This window comes from Dipodomys ordii, unplaced genomic scaffold (genome assembly GCF_000151885.1).
Source record: "Dipodomys ordii isolate 6190 unplaced genomic scaffold, Dord_2.0 Scaffold10, whole genome shotgun sequence".
NCBI lineage: Eukaryota > Metazoa > Chordata > Mammalia > Rodentia > Heteromyidae > Dipodomys > Dipodomys ordii.
The window spans coordinates 23,707,525-23,720,004 of NW_012267226.1; the positions used below are offsets into that span (position 1 = coordinate 23,707,525).

The 12,480-nt window shown below is 39.0% G+C and overlaps 1 protein-coding gene across 1 annotated transcript in view; it reads left to right on the forward strand.

Moving 5' to 3' along the window:
• The window catches only part of Mmp27 (matrix metallopeptidase 27), a 9,705-nt gene extending 6,341 nt beyond the window's left edge, over positions 1–3,364 (forward strand). Inside the window, exons 7-10 of the mRNA XM_013009529.1 lie at positions 459–589; positions 1,806–1,965; positions 2,508–2,611; positions 3,123–3,364. Coding sequence (XP_012864983.1) covers positions 459–589; positions 1,806–1,965; positions 2,508–2,611; positions 3,123–3,364 — 637 coding nt within the window. The remainder of the gene's footprint in view (positions 1–458; positions 590–1,805; positions 1,966–2,507; positions 2,612–3,122) is intronic.
• The last annotated feature ends 9,116 nt before the right edge of the window (positions 3,365–12,480 follow it).

The following is a 12,480-nucleotide window of genomic DNA, read 5'->3' on the forward strand; positions in this document are numbered from 1 at the left end:
TCAAGTGGTAGAGCGCTAGCCTTGAGCTGAAGAGCTGAGGGACAGTGCCCAGGCCCAGAGTTCAGGCCCCACGACTGGACCCCCCCCAAAAAAAAAGATTTCCATGGATAGTTTGCCACTCTAAGCATACCAGAGGGTGCACACAAAGACATGTTCTCCTGACCTTGGTAGTCCAAAGGATAAAACTGAATTTGCAACCATCTAAACTCTGAGGAGAAAGCTGATTCTCTGAAGTATTTGAAGACACTACCAACTGACTGCAGGAAAAACAAGCCTGCAATTGTAACCTTCTCTGTGTAGATACACAGACTGCATATATAACATAGGTCTGTGATGCAGACGTACAGAATGTGTATATAATGTAGGTCTGTGATGGAGACATACAGACTGCATATGTAGGTCTGTGATGCAGATGTACTGACTACATACGTAACGTAGGTTTCATTTGTTGAACACAGGCACTTGTGGAGGATCTATTATGATATTGCTGATGTTGAATTTGAACCAATTGCTTCATTTTGGCCATTTCTGCCAGCTGATCTGCAAGCAGCATATGAGAATCCCAATGATAAGATTCTGGTTTTTAAAGGTAAATTTGCCTATCAGGACTCTCCCCCTGTACATAGAGGCCTGGTCTTTTGGGGTAAGGAATATAATTTTCATGTATGAGACAAATGGACAGGGCTTCTGCCCACATCTTAGATTTTTATCAAAAAGAACTACTAATCCAGATAACTACTAATCCAGATGCCAGTGTTGGCCCAAACCTATAATCCTAGCTACTGAGGGGACTAAGATCTGAAGACAGCAGTTCAAAGTCAGCCTGGGCAGGAAAGTCTGTGAGTCTTTTACCTCCAATAACTGACTCAGGAAAAAGTCAAAAGTGGTGATATAGCTCAAGTGGTAGAGCTTTAGCCTTGAGCAAAAGAGCCAGAGACAGCACCTGGGCCAAGATCAAGCCCAGGATTGGAACAAAAGAGAACAACAACAAAAAAAGCAACTATCATGGGGTTCTCTGTGGCTGTGATCATAAGAGAAACCTGTATAATAAAAACTTCAAAAAATCCTCTTTTTTACCCAGTAATGATAATCTCCCTCTCCTTTATAGGGTTATATAATTTTTAAATACAGCTAAATTTAATTGTTTTAATATACTTTGCCATTTTATTGATAAATATTTTCATTAGAACTGTTAGTATAATATTTAATAGACATGGTAAAATCTGACAAATTGACTTGATCCAGAATTTTGAACAGAATTTTCTTGTTACCTATCCCATGACTAACAAAAAAGGGGGGTTATATAACATTTAAAAATAAAAATAAGAGCTGCTATGAATTTCAAGCAACAAATAATTTTTATGTGTGCCCTTTATAATGTTTTAGATAGGCTTATAACAAGTTATTTCATTGTTTACATGAAATTCAAATATAACTGCTTCCTTTATTTCAGCAGCCTTCCTTTTATTTGGATTTCATTAGATTATGAGCCTTTGAGAATATACGAGCCTGAAATTTAGAAAGTGTCCAAACATACTTATTTTGACAGCCAATTAAAAGTGATCACGAAAGTGAAGCTGGTTGAAGAGAGTATGCTTATGAGTCACTACTGTTAGGTTTCTTTGTATAACAGTGCTAATAGAGGCAGCTGGGGGAAAGGGGAAGGACAAATGGAGGCCCAGAATGACTAAACACCGAGGCTGAGAGGAACTAGGCATCTAGCTATCTTTAAACTCCGTGCAGGCTTGGTTTTCCTCTCTCTAGGACATATTGATCAGAAGATAATCACTTCTGCTTCTTTCCAGATGAAAACTTCTGGATGATCAGTGAGTATGCTGTCCTGCCAGATTATCCCAAATCTATCTACAGCCTTGGCTTTCCAAGACACGTGAAGAAAATCGATGCAGCTGTCTGTGACCAGAACACAAAGAAAACCTACTTCTTTGTGGGCATCTGGTGCTGGAGGTACGTTAGCAGACAACTGATCCCTTCATTTAATCGTGGTGAAGTATCCTCAAGAGTACCTCTGCCACACAGAACAACCTGTGGTTTTCTTCAAGGTGAACTGTGTTGAAGGCAATCTCTGGTGAGTGACATTTACTAAACTGAAAGATGTTTCAGTCAGCCCAATCATCTTTCTTTGGAATAAAAGATAAAGATATGAGATGAAATAATAAATAAAAATAATAAATCTAGTGCCAGCCAAACTGACAACGATGAGAATCTAGGAAAGCTAGTTCCACAGCTCGTTTAACAATTCGTCAGAATAGTTCCAGCCTGACAAACAACAGGGTCTTTTCCCCTGATTACTTGTTGTTGTTGTTGTTAACATACTCTAAGTGACTCAACATAATCTTCATCATAGTTTTGTTACTGATCCTAATCAATTCCCTTTGCCAGTGTTATCCTCCTCCCCATGTCCCAACTTGATTCTAAGTTGGGAAGTAAAAGAATGAAGCTCCCCAGAACAGAAATTCACTGGAAACCTTTCACATTCATGCATGCAGATATGATGAGATGACCCAAAGAATGGAGAGGGGGTACCCACAGAGAGTGGTGAGACACTTTCCAGGAATCAGTCTCCGTGTGGATGCTGCTTTCCAGCATAAAGGTAAGCGCTGGTGTCTGCACTTTGAGGGTGCTTGGGAGATTGTACTGACTGTCCAAGAAGGTGGCACACAATCTTCAACATCTTTATTTCAGTGTAATCTTAGTAGATTAATACAGCAATAGCAATGATGCTCAAATTTATCTATATATGTATGTATATTTATCAATTGTAGATATACTATATATATATATATATATATATCAAGAGTTATCAAACTTTAATGTACATAGCTTGGTGTTCACATGTGAAAACTACAAATTTCAAGTATCAAGGAAATAGGATTGTAGATGGAACCCAGGAGAACCTCAGGCAATTTACGACACACAGTCTAACTACTATATTTTCTAAGATAACTAGATCATACAGTTACCAAGTATAAAATAATATGTGTCTATGTAATTCTACAAGTGTCTTTGCCCTTCATAGTGTCATTTTTATTCTCTTTTCATAAAAATATATGGCTCCATTACACAGTCATAGAAGATGATTAATCATGCTTCTCCATCTCCAGAATTCTTCTATTTCTTTCGGGGATCAAAGCAATTTGAATATGACATAAAGTCAAGAAACATCACCCGAGTGATGAGAACCAATTCCTGGTTCAAGTGCAAAGAACCATTAAATTCATCATTTGACTTTGGAATCGAGGAAAAAGCACATTCCGGAGGCATAAGGATATTATGTCATAAAAAATTAAGCTTTCTTATTTTCAGTATTGTTCATCTGTTGAAACAAATTTATAGCTCTCAATAAATTCATATAGCTAAAATAAACCTCAAGAATTCTTTTAATCTGAACTCTGCCTCCAAGGAAACTAGAATCATTGTTTAATATGGAGCTGTTAGTCCTACTTCTAAACATCTATTAGTAAAAATTTGACAACCATTTTGAGCTACCTGATTCTTTTAACAAGAAGTTATTAAGTGTAAACAAAATTTCTGGTCCAGATGCTGGTGGCTCACACCTGTAACCCTACCAACTCAGGAGACTGAGATCTGAGGATCATGGTTCAAAGCCATCCCAGTCAGGAAAGTCTGTAAGAATCACCAGAATATTGGAAGTGAAGCTGGGGCTCAAAGTGGTAGAGTGCCTTGAATGAAAGAGCTCAGGGACATCTTCCAGGTCCTGAGTTCAAGCCCCATGCCCAACAAAGAAAAAAAGTCTGACTATGTTTTAAGCCCACTTTATGCTTTGTGGATCTAAGAAAATAGGATGTGTCTTAAAACTAAATATTAAGATATTTATTAAACAAATCATTAGCATTCCATTTTGTCTGTCTCTTTGAGGTTTGAGAGACCCAATAAAATGCATTTCTCATCCCTATAAATGCTGTGAATTCACCGATCAAGTAAGTTATTTCCCACAAAGAAGGGCAAGAACCCGCATACATGCAGGGTAGTTAACACTTGGGGAAAGAAATGTTACTCCTGCCCTCTCAACACTGTTCTCAAACATTTAACCATTCCTTCTTTATAGATTGCTGAATGGATCAGCCGTGTGTTGTGGTAGAGAGAAATTAGTTGTAACTTAGCTAATTTTTCCTGAACAAATGAAAGAATGGAGTGTCCATTCACTAGGGTAATAAAGATTAGGAGAAAATTCAGAAGAGGAAATTGAAATGCCCCATAGGGACATAAATAAATGTCTTCTCTACTAAGAAAAGCCTGAGGTTAGAAAAATAAACTAGAGAGTGGTCATTGTATAGCAACATGCGACTGAAACAGACTGCCCGTGTGGTGACCCAGAGAGAAACATGCAGAAATTGAAAACTAAGCCCCGATCGTTAATAAATAGATTGAACGTTGTACAGAGTTGTTTCTACAATTCTTCTTGTGGGCGTGGTATTGTTCTTTCTATGGGACGTCCATTCTTCATGCTGTGGGTCAATGGGCTCCCTCCTGTACCCTGCACGACTTACTAGAATTCTGCAAACTTCTGATGGATGCTGCAACCAGAGCGTGAGCAGATCTTGGCAAGTCACAGGGGATGGGAAACTAGTCTTAACATCCCAGCTTTAAACACATCAGCACACTCAAAAGAACAGAAACTGATTCATGTCAACAGTGCCGGCTGTGATTTCACTTTGTAGTTTTATATTTAAAGCCATACCATACGTTTGTTTCAATAATATAGAATTTAGAAAATGAGGCGGCTTCGGTCCTGCCATAGTGAGAGAAACTGACTTACTACGACACAGACATCTGCCATGCCTCCCACAGCAAACTACAAGCAGAAGTCTGCCGTGCCTCCCACAGCAGTTTCTGGCCTGCATGCTACTTCCATGAACATCACAAACATCTATGACACGTTTTCTTATTCTGAATAGGGGATCTTGATTTAGGAAATAAAAAATGAACCAATCTAAACAACTTCACATTAAAGGATATGTTTCTTTAAAAAATATTTTTTCTACTTTAGTCTTTCATTCAAATTAGGCAAACATCCTGCTTTCCACAGACTCTTCTAAGCCAATTCTACAATGATCAATAATAAGTGACCACTTATTAGTGAATACTTACAGCATGCTGTAGTTATGTTCTATTATTTTACTCATTGTCATAAGAGATTACTTCCACCCCAAACCACATGGTAAATGTTAGCATCCAAATCCTGGCTCCTATTGACAACTGAATCATGAACACGAGGTTCCACCTGGCACCCACCAACACAATCAGAAAAGCAAGAACTTCTTCCACACATTTGTCTTCATCTCCTGTTCACCATCAAACTTACAGTTACAGCCAGTAAGCTCCATTGCAATGTGCTTCCTGGTTCTTCTGCAACACACTTTACCAAAAATTCTGATTTCATGATTACTGTGGTTTGTTTTCTCAATGTGTGTAAATATAAAAGAAGGAACACCTCACACTCTCCATTAGGCAACTCTAACAATACCAACTGCTCAAAACCTAGGCAACGATGGGCCCATCACACCTATGGTCTATCCATGAAGACATTCCTTCAGACTTTGGTCATCCAAGAGGCCACCTATAGCTCAGCTCTTCACTCACTTGACCTGAGATGATGTCATTTCGCAGAAATAAGAATGACTGAAAATATTGGCATGTTATTTGCACAGAACTAGACTATGTACATAATCTAGGGTTGATTTGAATACTTGATTCTCTGCCACAAGATCCTACCTCAATCTATTGCTTTTCCATGAATCCAAAAGCAATGGATCCAGACCACCACAGACTGAAATTCTGAAACCATAAACCAAAATCAATCTTCCCTCTTCCTAAATTGATTTTCTAAGGTATCTGTCTCAGCGATGGAAACCCAGGGACACCAGGCTGTGCTTATGCTTCTGGTCTGGGAGCTTTTACAGTCCCTGAAGAAAAGGAGCAACTCCCTTGGCTGGTGTGAAGGCTTAGAATGTCAGAATGAATGATGAAGGCTAGTTATGAAATATCTTTCCCAGAAAATACCAACACCCATCTTAATGTGAAGATTCACCAATGCAGAACCTCAAATCAATGTGACAAACTACTAGGAAAGGGGGATTGTTTGAAACAACAGTCCGGACAGACAGCGTCTTTCTCATGACTCCTGACAGGACCATTGAGCAGGTCAGCAGAATGAGAACTGCCTGTTTGCCACACAGCTCCAGCTGATTATTCCCAAGAAGGGGTACCATTAATCATTTCCTCTGTTTTTATTCCTTGAGTTCTGAATGAAGGAATGAGAAGGCAAAGAAAGCCCAGAACATTGGGTGTAGCGTCTACTACACAGTGTCCACATGGAGTAGAGAGTTACTGAAGAGTAGGATTCTATCACCTAACTTTTCTTCAAAAAAAAGTATAGCCAGGAGCCAGTGGCTCATGCCTGTAATCCTAGCTACTCACAAGGCTAAGGACTGCAGTTCAAAGCCAGCCGGGGCAGAAAAGTCCCCACCTTTCTTCCTCCATTCCATTCCTTTACTGGGTCACCAGTGGAGTCATATCTTACCCAGAGCACTCTTCCTACTAGAGGAAGGAAGGAAGCTGTGGCACCTCTCTTGATACTTGAGTGACAGGACCTTCAGAGTCACAGAGGAGGACCCAGAACCATCAAAACAGCATCTCAAAGGGCTGAGAGGCTAAATCTGGCATTCAGATGAGGAGGGGAAAAAACATCAAGGGGCTGTAACAGACAGATACAATTGGATCCTGGCAAGTAAACATTGTTTAATGTGATGACTGTGTATTAAACCTGAAGTCAGCATTTAGCCCCTGTCGGAAAGCAGTGGGATGCCGCTAAGTGCTTACTGGGGCTCCTGCACGTGTATATTTTCCTGCCCCAACACATACTTAAGGCAGAGGCTGGGTTGTGGTGAGGGCCCTCCTTTATGCCTATTTACTTCGGGCCAAGTTTGTGGTGGCCATGTGGAAAAGCCTCCCCTTACTTGACCCTATTGGAAGGATAAAAACAATCCTTGGTTGATTCTCCCTGTATAATTCTTCCTGGTGTTAATAGGAAGGAGGGGGTTGTAGAGTTGCTAGAATTGCCCAGAAAACATAAAACAAGTCTCAGAGGCCATTTGTCTGCCTGCAAGACTAAATCCCTTTCCAACCAATGCCTTAAAGAGCCCCATGCCAAAATGAGTTAACACAGCAGGCCTAACCATGTCCTAATGACAGAGTAAGCCTTTGGTTGATATCTGGTAACCATCAAGCAACTGATAAGAATGACTGTGCCTAAACAGTTCCTATAGACAACGTGGTTTATGTGGGACTCTTGCTTTCCTCCTAGGATCCTGGGACTTGGGCATGTGCCAGGCAGGGAAGGGATATAGGGCATGATGCCAAACTGGCCTTGAGCCTCCAAAGAACTTTGCTACTGGGCAACAGTTCCCATGTGTTGTTTGTGACCATCCCTGGCTTGGGAGGCGAAGGTTATCTGTATGCCTACAATGGAACCAGACTCAGGGAACTTGTATAGTGATCCTGACCCTATGCAACTTTCCCCACTGCTCATATTTCCAGGTAACTGAAAGTAAGTAACTATGTTTTTAGATAACTTTCTTCCTAACCATAAAATACAGAAAAGCACAAAGAATAGAAAATTATATCAGTCAGGTGGAATTCCTATACCCTCAGCCCAAGATAATGATTTCTAAGTTTTTAAGTACTTACCTTGGAAAGAAAAATATCTCAGAGTAAAAATAAGACAACTACAATATGTTGTGAAGGACTCTACTTACAGAAAAATAAATTTTTTAAAGAATTGGGAATTACAATTCAATAGAGGTTAAGTGCCTAAAATTTAACTTTGACCAGAAGACCTAGAGATGAGAGAGACAGAAAGTTTGGTGTAATAACCATGTTTCCATTTTAAAATATACCTTTAAGTGAGTATTCAAATGCTGCCAATATAATATGGTAAAGATGCAGTCCAAAAACCTGAAGAAAGCCTGTCTGCATGTTCATTTGCCTTGATCCTTTGTTAATGGAAGGTTAGGCCTCTCTGCACCCCTTCGTTATACACAGTGTCTGTCAGCAAAATCATTGCTAGGGTTTATTCTCCACTTATATATACACAGGCCTTTGCAACAGGCAGAGAATGGCCTCTCAGAAGAAAAATAATAATGCTCCCATGGCTATTAAATTCTGTGGTTCGCCAAAAAGAGACCTAGGTAAGTTTCAACAATCTAAAAGAAGTGGATGTTTTATGTGTGTGGAGACTGGTTATCTTTTGTTCCAGTGGCTTATAAAATGATTTAAGATTAGGTGGTCAAAATCAAGTTCAATTGAAATATGCTTTTGAATAGTTCTCAGATTGCTAACATCTGAAACCTGTGAAGCCCAACACCAAGAATAAATGATTGCAGTCTCTGTCTTTCAACTGATATGTCCATTTCCCTGGGGCAAAAGAAACTCTTGGATTTTAGGGAGGAAAGGGAAAGAAGAAAAAAAACTGAAGCTGGAGTGGGCTTTTCCAGTTGGGCAGATAAATCATTTTCCTGTCATCCTACTGACCAAGTATGTACCATTGTTTTTTTAAGTAAACGTTCAGTATGTGTATTATAAAACAATTCATACTTTTCCTTAGAAATTAAATCCACTAATATTAAAGTATTTAAAATAATGCTTCTACTACATCTGTCAGCTAAGTATGGCCACATGTTTAGGTATTCTAGAATCCAGTCTTACTTCTCTAAATAATGTGATGATATATTTATGCCTCAGTTTACCCATTTTGTACATCATCTAGAGACTGCTGCTGAGGTCAGATACAGTCTTTAATATACTCCAGTACCCTACCACTTTTCCTCTCTACCCGGCCTCATATCACAGCGTTCTCCTATATCAGGATATAACCTGATTTCATGTCTAATTCAGTATCCTGGAGTATCTGAATAAACTCATGAAGTAGCAGGAGGTAGAGGAAAAAAGAAAGGAGACAACTAGGATGTATAATTCGATGATCTAGGATGCATAATAATATAAGGAGCTACTGCTGGATGCCACCATCCTTATTTCTCCAAATTTTATGGTGTGCTGACAACTGGTCTTCCAAAGATAGATCTACATGTTAATCCCTGAAACCTGTGTCTGTTACCTTACTTAGGAGAGAGAGAGTGTGTATGTGTATATTTAAAGTTAGGATCTTTCTATGAATAGGTATTCTCTATTGTCCATGTGAACTCTACATCCAATGTCAAGTGTCCTGACTGGAGAAAGGTAAAGATCTGAGAGACAGACAAAGCTGGCTGCTACTAAGATAGAGCTTCACAATGGTGTGACCACAGACAAGGCAAGTTGCTCCATCTCAGCACACATATAACTTTTCTCTTCTTTAGTCCTGAGCACCATTTCCTTTGTTGGATTCTTTTTCCCCAGCCTCCAGAGTCCTACTGCCTCTGGTTTCTCAGGCCACAGTTAGCCTCCTAAAATATTACTAATAATGTCATTCCCTTTCATAAGGAAATGCTGGCCCCACATGATGAGTTTTTACCCTGCATCATCTTCCTCCTTCACTTCAACCAGCCTTGTGAGTCATAACAAGCCTCAAGTTTGCCTGAACATGGTCATGTTCTTCCCTACCTTCAGTGCTCTCCTATTTTCCCTGGACCCCCTCTTTCTGCACTTTCTGGCCTTCTCTTACTCTGGCTTTAGGATGCCTTATGGGGCTTCCCTCCTTTGGGAATCCTTCCTGATTGCATGTCCTTTAAAGATTCCATCCCACGCTCCTGGCTGAGCACCCTGCATGGTTCTTTGTTACCAAACTTATCAAAGTCTTGCTCAAAGCAGCTTGTCAGGAAACTCATACCAAATAATCAGACTTGGCAAAATCCCTACCTCAATTTGGGCAAAGAGAATCAGTGATAAGTATATCATATAAAATATTTTAACCTGTGCAATCCTTTCGCCTTGCAGACTACTAGAGAAGTAATCATAGGACAAGTGAAACAGAGCAAGGACAATGAAAAAACTGGAAAGTTGTTGAAAGGAAGACAAAGCTTTAAAAACCGTAACAGTGACAATGACCAGAACAATCATACAATGTAACTTGCACAGCAAAGGATATTCGGCAAACTCCAGGAACTGAGTCACCGGGGTTTCCAACAATCTGCAAATGCTACAATCTGGAGTGGTCTGGCTTTTTTAGAACCCTGTAATCAGCTCTGGCTCTAAACCTAGATGATAGGTGTTGACCTGAAGAGAAGACCAAAAGTAGAGAAAACAAGGCTTGCATTATGTTTCTGGAAGGTAAGCAATATGGTGAAAGAAGATAGAAAAGGAATGGGATCATTTATATGAGTATAGGAAAAGGCAAGAAGGTGAAGAACAATCTCATTCACCAAAATCTCTGTCAGGGAAAGCATTGAGTCAATCCTGGAGTAAAAGTCTAGACGGGTCAAGTTGGAGAATCACCCACATCTTGCAGGTACCTATTCAAGAAACAAGAATGGAGTACTGAATTACTCTGTGGAGTAGACATGTGAGAAATTTAAAGTTCTTTTTAAGAAAAGAAAGAGAGAGGACACAGGGAAAACCTCCAAAAGTGGCAAGAAGAAAATAAACATATCAGGAAGTTACGTCATTAATAAATAGACTTAAATAAAATATTATTTGATTTACAATTATCGTGTCCTTCCTTGCTTGGGTATTTTGAAAGAAAACCAATGGGTAAGCAAATATTTGCAAAAGTTTACACTCCTGTCTCCTGAGAGACTAAGACCTTCTGAGACCTTCTCAGCCCTATGGTTCCTTGACACTTCATAAAATCAGGAACATGATTAAACCTGAAAGACTATAATAAAAAGCAAACCATACGTGTAATTATACTACTCAAAAGTGCCTGCTTCATCTTTTTTGCTGCTGTTGCTTGTATTTTTTTTCACCTAAACAGCTGCAAGCTGCAAATTAGCATTTTTAATTTTAAAAAAACACAGATCCTGGGTTCTAAAAGAGGAAAATAAGTAAATACTTTTGAATGTCAGGACCTGGCTGTACTTCTAGGTCAATGCTTTTCCTGCAGTGATAATTTATGAGATGGAAAAATATTTGCTAATCTGCTCTCTGTGGTTTGTATTAGAACAGCTGGGTATAGAGAACCAAAAGTGAGTGAAATGGGATTTCTATTGCAAATTTTAGTTATGGTCATAAGCTTGGTAGGCATTCAAAAGTATGACAGCCCTCTTACCCACTAAATAAAAATTTCAGTTTTATTTTATGAAACCTTTTTTCCCTAATAATTTGAGACAAATTGGAAGGAAACAATTTACTAGGGATGATTCATGTATAACTGACCAGAATCTAAACAAGTGTAAGAGTCCACTGATAGCAGGAATTATTGGTACATTTGAGATACAGGTGATGTTTTTATGACAAGACAGTAGTCCTGGCAAGCCTCTCCAGGACACCTTCTGTCAGGAAAATATATTTGTGCAGAGCAGTGGGAAATTTCAGTTAAGTACACAACTATAGCTTGGATAATATAATAGTAATAATAATAACAATATATAACATATATATAACAATATATAACATATATATAAGAGAAACAGGCACTGTAGCTGTATGGTCTTTTTTTTTTTTTGTCGGTCATGGGGCTTGAACTCCTGTCTAGTGTGCTGTCCCTGCGCTCTTCAGCTCAAGGCAAGCATTCTACCACTTGAGCCACAGCGCCTCTTTCAGTTTTCTACTGGTTGGAGATAAGAGTCTCACGGACTTTCCTGCCTGGGCTGGCTTTGAACCGTGATCCTCAGATCTCAGCCTCCCGAGGAGCTAGGATTACAGCCGTGAGCCACCGATGCCTGGCAGCTGTATGGTCTTGAGTAAATTATTTAACCTTTCTAAAGTTTAGTTTACTTATAAAATGAGGATATTAAAACTTACTCTGCTTATTTGTATGGATTAAATGAGGTGGTGGCAAAAGCGCTTAATCCCATGCTTGAAATCATAGAAAGTCAGAGACAGATTATTGGGATTATTATTATATGGCAAGACATATGATATGCATAAAAGTTATAATCTAATATCAAACAGGGTGATTATTATACTCAAAATATATAATTTATCTACAGAGCTTCTTGATACCTCTCCTTTAGCTTTCAATCTCTGAATAGGCTTAGATCTGCTAAACAAATATACACCACCAATAAGTGGTTATGAGTACTCTGTTTTTCTGTTTCATGATTTTCCCGTTCCTAATCATTCTCAATGTAATCCCCTAAGTCTCCAACCAACCACTCATCAATTAAAATACATTCTCTTTATAGACACAGAGTTTCCAAGTAATTAAACATTCAATGTCAGAAAATTTTTAAATGATCACCTTTGCAGATTCAGTTTTAAAACCTTTTTTAAAAAACTTCGAGCAGAAACATGGAATATAATTGTAGGCATTAAAGAGTGATTGAGTCAGAAGGCTAGAGTCAA